The sequence below is a fragment of the Procambarus clarkii genome, chromosome 13 (assembly GCF_040958095.1).
Source record: "Procambarus clarkii isolate CNS0578487 chromosome 13, FALCON_Pclarkii_2.0, whole genome shotgun sequence".
In the NCBI taxonomy this organism is placed as follows: Eukaryota; Metazoa; Arthropoda; class Malacostraca; order Decapoda; family Cambaridae; genus Procambarus; species Procambarus clarkii.
The window spans coordinates 17,378,808-17,386,307 of record NC_091162.1 but is presented as its reverse complement, the minus strand read 5'-3'; the positions used below and the strand labels follow the sequence as shown (position 1 = coordinate 17,386,307).

General features: G+C 46.7%; 1 protein-coding gene across 1 annotated transcript in view; it reads left to right on the top strand.

Moving 5' to 3' along the window:
* Positions 1-4,529: 4,529 nt before the first annotated feature.
* LOC123752348 (uncharacterized) overlaps positions 4,530-7,500 on the top strand; it is a 52,867-nt gene continuing 49,896 nt past the window's right edge. The window contains exon 1 of the mRNA XM_069323977.1: positions 4,530-4,781. Coding sequence (XP_069180078.1) covers positions 4,530-4,781 — 252 coding nt within the window. The remainder of the gene's footprint in view (positions 4,782-7,500) is intronic.

Genomic DNA, 7,500 nt, shown 5'->3' with positions numbered 1-7,500 from the left:
GGTAGGGGTAGTGGTGCTACTAATGGTGGAGGTATTAGTGGTGGCGGTAGTAGTAATGGCAGTGGAGGTGGGGGGGGGAGGTAATGGTGGTAGTGGTGGTGTTGGTACTGGTAGTAGTTGTGGTAGTGAGGGTTCGTGTAGACAATAATATTGCTTGGCGTGTCTGTACCTCACGCCAGCAACCTGCAGAAGGCCCTTCCCCCCCCCCCCCTGCCTCTAACACACACACACACACAACGACCAATCCTGGAGTATGCGGCCCCAGCACGGAGCCCGTACCTTGATAAGCACAAGACGACTCTGGAAAAAGTTTAGAAGTATGCCACTAGGTTAGTCCCAGAACTAAGAGGCATGAGTTACTAGGACAGTCTGCGTGAAATGCACGTCTCGTCGCTGGAAGACAGGAAAGCTCGGGGAGACATGATCAGTATCTACAAAATTCTCAGAGGAATTGACACGGTAGATAAAGAAAAACTTTTTAACACTGGTGGTACGCGAACAAGGGGACACAGGTGGAGAATGAGTGCCCAAATGAGCCACAGAGACGTTATAAAGAACTTTTTTCAGTGTCAGAGTAGTTAACAGGTGGAATGCATTAGTCAGTGATGTGGTGGAGGCTGACTCCATACACAGTTTTGAAGAGTAGATATGATAGAGCCCAATAGGCTCTATCGTGCAGGAGAGGTGTATGTCGTGCCTGGTCGTGCAGGAGAGGTGTATGTCGTGCCTGGTCGTGCAGGAGTGGTGTATGTCGTGTCTGGTCGTGCAGGAGTGGTGTATGTCGTGCCTGGTCGTGCAGGAGAGGTGTTTGTCGTGCCTGGTCGTGCAGGAGTGGTGTATGTCGTGCCTGGTCGTGCAGGAGATGGTGTATGTCGTGCCTGGTCGTGCAGGAGTGGTACATGTTGTGCCTGGTCGTGCAGAACAGGGCACGACCAGTCCGTACGCTGGACGACGCCACTTCCCCCCCCCCCCCCCCGTGACCACCACGAGACGACTGACCTCAAGACAGTCGACCAACCACACCGCTGCCAACCATACCGCCCCGTACGACAGTTTCAGCCAGACGTAACAGACGCCGGTACCCAACTGTGCTGCCTGACGTAGGATACTAATATGTACCGTGATACATATATGTGTGTGTGTGTGTGTGAGTGCGTGATAGACTGCTCTTTGATATCTTGAGCGTAAAGACAAGTTATAGGCGAGGATGGTAGCTTAGAATTGTTAACAACCAGACTCAATAATGGTCAGTGTGGCAGCTGGATTTTGCTAATTTCTATCTAATAAAAAAATTAACCCATCCCAATCCAAGCTAAACCAACCCAACTCAACCTTACCTAATGCGGTATGCCTAAGCGTCAAACTATACTGAATTGTGAAGTGAACTTTGGAGAGTTAATTTTTCAACTACCCCCCTTGCCCACCCGACAGTGAAGAAAAACATAAGAAATATTCCACTGAACCCTCTATGGGTTCTTGAGTCATACAACTGAAGCCCAATCAGCGTTTCACATATTCCCCCCCCCCCCACGCTCCCCATCTCCCCCTCTCCCCCCCTCTTCCCTCCCCCCCCCCCCCCGATGCTCTCTGACTAATGGCCCAGTAGTTCTCTTCCAACACTTCTCGTCAAATGATCAATTAAATCAAATTAAGCGGGATTTATCAATGAGGGAAAATCAGGTGGAGCCATTAGAGGAGGATTTGGACCTGCTCACGTATATGGAATTCGCAAGAGAAAACGGGAGGTCGGGATGGAGGAGGGAGAGTGGGAAGCCGAGAGAACAGAAGTGAGGGAGGTAAAGAGAGAGTGAGCAGGACGTAGAGAGAGAGAGAGAGAGAGAGAGAGAGAGTGAGAGGGGGGAGAAATAGGTAAGATAGTTATCAGGAGAAAGCGCTAAGACATTAAGACAACATGGCACTTGGAAGGAACGAAGATAAGGATTTGGAATTGGAAGGAATGGTGCCCAACCTCTTGGACGGTAAGGGATTGAACACCGACCTGTAAGAAGTCAGGTCATAACTCTACTGACCAGTCTAAGTGGTTGGGAGCAAGAGAGAGAGAGAGAGAGAGAGAGAGAGAGAGAGAGACAGACAGAGAGAGACAGAGAGAGAGAGAGAGAGAGGGGGGGGGGGGGGAGGCAGAGCCAGACAAAGAGACAGAGACCCGAGTGCTGCCGGAAAAAAACTCCAACAATCTAACAAAATAAAGAAAGTCTGAGTTGTTATTTGTCCATGTTTGGAGGCCAGACTCTTCGGTACAGCTTCACGCACCTCCGCAGGTTGTCCATGTTTGGAGGCCAGACTCTTCGGTACAGCTTCACGCACCTCCGCAGGTTGTCCATGTTTGGAGGCCAGACTCTTCGGTACAGCTTCACGCACCTCCGCAGGTTGTCCATGTTTGGAGGCCAGACTCTTCGGTACAGCTTCACGCACCTCCGCAGGTTGTCCATGTTTGGAGGCCAGACTCTTCGGTACAGCTTCACGCACCTCCGCAGGTTGTCCGTGTTTGGAGGCCAGACTCTTGGGTACAGCTTCACGCACCTCCGCAGGTTGTCCGTGTTTGGAGGCCAGACTCTTGGGTACAGCTTCACGCACCTCCGCAGGTTGTCCATGTTTGGAGGCCAGACTCTTCGGTACAGCTTCACGCACCTCCGCAGGTTGTCCATGTTTGGAGGCCAGACTCTTCGGTACAGCTTCACGCACCTCCGCAGGTTGTCCATGTTTGGAGGCCAGACTCTTCGGTACAGCTTCACGCACCTCCGCAGGTTGTCCATGTTTGGAGGCCAGACTCTTCGGTACAGCTTCACGCACCTCCGCAGGTGACGGAGGAGTCTTTGAAGGTCTCAGAGAGTGGTCGGGGTCAGCCTCTTGGCCCTCCATGTAGGGGGCCCACTTCCCACCCGAAGGCAGTGTAAATGAAATGTGAAACCAGAAGTCCGTAGAGTTGATCATTCATTTAAATACTCTATGGCGTGTTCAGATACTGAAATGCAAAACGGGTATTCACATGACAGACTTGCATTCTGGGCACAACCTTTTGATTACAGTGATGTGGATAGTGCACAGTGAAAAAAGCTTACGGTGATTACGGGACACTGGAGAGAGCATCGTATGGCGCGAAGATGTTATACAGTGAAGGAGGCCGCGTGTTGTGAAAAACGTTGCAGTGATGAGGCGAGACAGGGAAGGTGTGTGAGAAGGGGCCATACAACCTGTCCTCTTAAAAAGAACGTCGCTTTTGACCGTTTACCAGTATAGACGTAATTTGAAAATGAAAAAAAATGAATATAAATTTTGGATTTTTTTTTTCAACAACAGTAAGTTAAGGGTCCTCTGATAGGTTAGGATAGGTTAGGTGGGCAGGAAATTCTCATAAAGTTTCAAAACGGTATGAAAAACGTTAATGGTAAGAATCCTCTTCTAACCTTGCCTAGTAGGCCAGACGACTTAAACAGAAAACGGATCAGTACGTCAATTTTGTGAGTCGATTTCATTTCAAATTACGTCCAAATTTGGCCATAGCGCACATACCAGCCAAAAGCGACATTATTTTTAAGAGGACGGGTTGAACATGGAGAGGGTGTGGAGAACAACCCTGGGCACAGGGCCGACCCTAGGCACAGGGCCGACCCTAGGCACAGGGCCGACCCTAGGCACAGGGCCGACCCTGGGCACCCATACCAGCTACCCCCCCCCCCCCCCCAATCCAGTACGTGTGTGTGTGTGTGTGTGTGCAACCTTTACGTATTTAATGTAATAAATTTCTACTGCGTACCAACTTATACGTATCAAGGTAAAGTATACAAGTAACTTCCTCTGAGCACAAGAGCTTCGTTAATACTTGCACCGAAGTCCAGCTAATATACCGTTGTTTGTTGGTTTCATTTTATAATGACTACATGTAGGCTTATGTATCTATGATGAGACTAGTATATACATGTGTACACAGGTCATCATACATGTAAATACACATAAGCATGCACGAGCTATGTATAATAACTACGTCGTAAAATAACAAATGGAATGAAATATTGCAGTTTTTTCCGCATTCCATTCACAAGGCTTCAAAATATTACCATAAATTAAGCGCGGAAAAAAATGTTTTTGAGAGTACACAACAACTAATTACGTATCAGCTTTTATTTATATCCACCCAAACCTCATCCCCACAAATGTCTAGCCTGCGCTTGAAACAAACCACCATAAAAAAACAAGTATTGTTTCAACACGTCACAGCTCTTTTCCGGTCTATATAACCGGTCACAACTCTATATAACACCGTATACCGGTCTACATAACCGGTCACACCTCTATATAACGCACTACACCGGTCTCTGGCGTGCTGTAGCGCGCGTTCCTGGGGGGGTCGTCCGTCACAGGGAGCGTTACCAAGTCGTCGGTCGATCGCGGAACAGTAACGCACGTGCGCGCGCGCCTACACACCTGCGTTCCGGTCACACCTGTGACTCTGGTGATTAAGTGGTTCCCACGGAGGGTTCGATCCGGTATCCTTGGGGTTCATGGGGGTGATGACGTCATACCAGCTGACCAATAGCTTTGAAGATGATGAAGTGACGTCATACCAGCTGACCAATAGCTTTGAAGATGATGAAGTGACGTCATACCAGCTGACCAATAGCTTTGAAAAAGATGAAGTGACGTCATACCAGCTGACCAATAGCTCTGAAGTTGATGAAGTGACGTCATACCAGCTGACCAATAGCTTTGAAGTTGATATAGTGACGTCATATCAGCTGACCAATAGCTTTCAAGTTCATAGAGTAGTTTAATACCAAATGACCAATAGCCTTACATATACAGTTGATGACGGGCGAGGCAGAAGAGACACTAAGCGAGTATACACTTACACTCACTAACACAGCAGAAGAGAATCGGTCTTATTTGTTTAATTGACATTAAGTGTTGTTAGGGCCTGCTTGAGCCAGTGACCGGGTACTTTGTGTCTTAGAGACTCCTTTTCTTAGAGCCTCTTCTTCTTCTATGTTCCATAGAAGAACTTGTTCTTCAATGTTCCCCAAGTCAATGGCCAGTTCTCAAGAACTGGCGGTAGCAAGTAATAGTGCAAGGAATAATGGGGTGTTAAACAAGACGCAATTACACCTCCACCAATATATTATCTATCGAAGTATAACCACACTTATGTTCACAGTGTCGCTTTCACCCAGGACACTCAATATGTCTACAGTGTTCTTAAAGTCCCGGTGAGTCCACTACCTTCACGTCCACGTCGTCACGGTCATTGGTCATCACCGGCGAGTTCACCTTCCTCAACATGGGTCACGCCACACACCGTCTCATCACAGTGTCCCAATACCCCACACCTGGGGGCCAGATTCACGAAAGCACTTACGAACGTGTACATCTTTCCTCAATCTTTGACGGCTTTGGTTACATTAATTAAACAGTTTACAAGCATGAAAACTTCCCATTCAACTGTTGTTATTGTTCTAAACAGCCTCCTGGTGCTTAGGAGCTCATTTACTGTTTACTAATTGGAAACAAAGCCGCCAAAGATTGAGAAAAGTTGTACAGGTTCGTAAGTGTTTGCCTAAGTGCTTTCGTGAATCTGGCTCCTGCTCTCCAGGAACACACTGGCAGAGAGCTTCAGCAACACGCTGACAGGGATCTCAAGTAACATGTCCAGGGCTCACCAGCCGCACCCTGGTAGAAGTCTTCACCCTGGCAGAAGTCTTCACCACTGACAGCACTTTTCAACAGACAGCCCTACTACTGTCATCTTGTAACTCCTCTTGGCCCAATCCCGGGTACGTCGCTCCACACAATCACTGCACATGTACAACAGCTAACGCTTTGTGTACTACCGATAATGGCCACTTGTCCTCTCACAAGAACAAGTCAAGAGTTCGGGACTGCCCAAGGTGAACTAACTTCCTTTCTTTCTTTCTAATAGACTTTCCACGTCACCACTGGGGACATAAAAGTCATTAACCAGACAGAAAGTATACTGGGAGAACATGGGATGGCAGCCATTCCCCAGGGAACTGTAAATGTAATTGAATGATCAATCGAGATGGTGTTGATAACGTTAGTTCACTCACCAGAGGTCATCACCATAGACCTCACCTCCTAACTAAGGTATGAACAGGAACCTTTCACAGACGCCAGACTTCCGCCACCAGATGGCGTTGTCTCCGTCTCACTTAATGCCTTGGCGTTGGCGTGCAGGTCCATAGATGGCGTCGATATCACCACACCTCGTTCCATAGAAAGCGTTAATATCGTAACAAGTGACATTAAAGAAAAATATATATACAGTGTTAACTCAGTCTATATAGCTATAACTATATAGACTGAGTAACAGTCTATATAGCTATAGCTTCGATACAGCTATGATATATCGAAGATTTAAACAGCTGATCTGCTGCAAATATCTGTTATCATGGGTTAATAACACATTTCCAGAAGCCAAGTGACCTGGCGAGCTGCAGTATAAATATTAAGACCCGTAAGACTTGTGTTACCGTAAGACTTGTGTTACCGTAAGACTTGTGTTACCGTAAGACTTGTGTTACCGTAAGACTTGTGTTACCGTAAGACTTGTGTTACCGTAAGACTTGTGTTACCGTAAGACTTGTGTTACCGTAAGACTTGTGTTACCGTAAGACTTGTGTTACCGTAAGACTTGTGTTACCGTAAGACTTGTGTTACCGTAAGACTTGTGTTACCGTAAGACTTGTGTTACCGTAAGACTTGTGTTACCGTAAGACTTGTGTTACCGTAAGACTTGTGTTACCGTAAGACTTGTGTTACCGTAAGACTTGTGTTACCGTAAGACTTGTGTTACCGTAAGACTTGTGTTACCGTAAGACGTGTTACCGTAAGACTTGTGTTACCGTAAGACTTGTGTTACCGTAAGACTTGTGTTACCGTAAGACTTGTGTTACCGTAAGACTTGTGTTACCGTAAGACTTGTGTTACCGTAAGACTTATGTTACCGTAAGACTTGTGTTACCGTAAGACTTGTGTTACCGTAAGACTTGTGTTACCGTAAGACTTGTGTTACCGTAAGACTTGTGTTACCGTAAGACTTGTGTTACCGTAAGACTTGTGTTACCGTAAGACTTATGTTACCGTAAGACTTGTGTTACCGTAAGACTTGTGTTACCGTAAGACTTATGTTACCGTAAGACTTGTGTTACCGTAAGACTTGTGTTACCGTAAGACTTGTGTTACCGTAAGACTTGTGTTACCGTAAGACTTGTGTTACCGTAAGACTTGTGTTACCGTAAGACTTATGTTACCGTAAGACTTGTGTTACCGTAAGACTTGTGTTACCGTAAGACTTGTGTTAACTTCATTTAACTACGTTTCAGACTTATTCTTCGGGCTTTAATTAGATGTGTGATGTTCTCTCGTTGGTCCCCTGTCCAAAATGACGGTATTATATTCTTTCAAACCTTTACACGGAACGAGGGTCTTATTCACTCCTGTGACCTGAAGTTAGTCATTCTTGGGTAA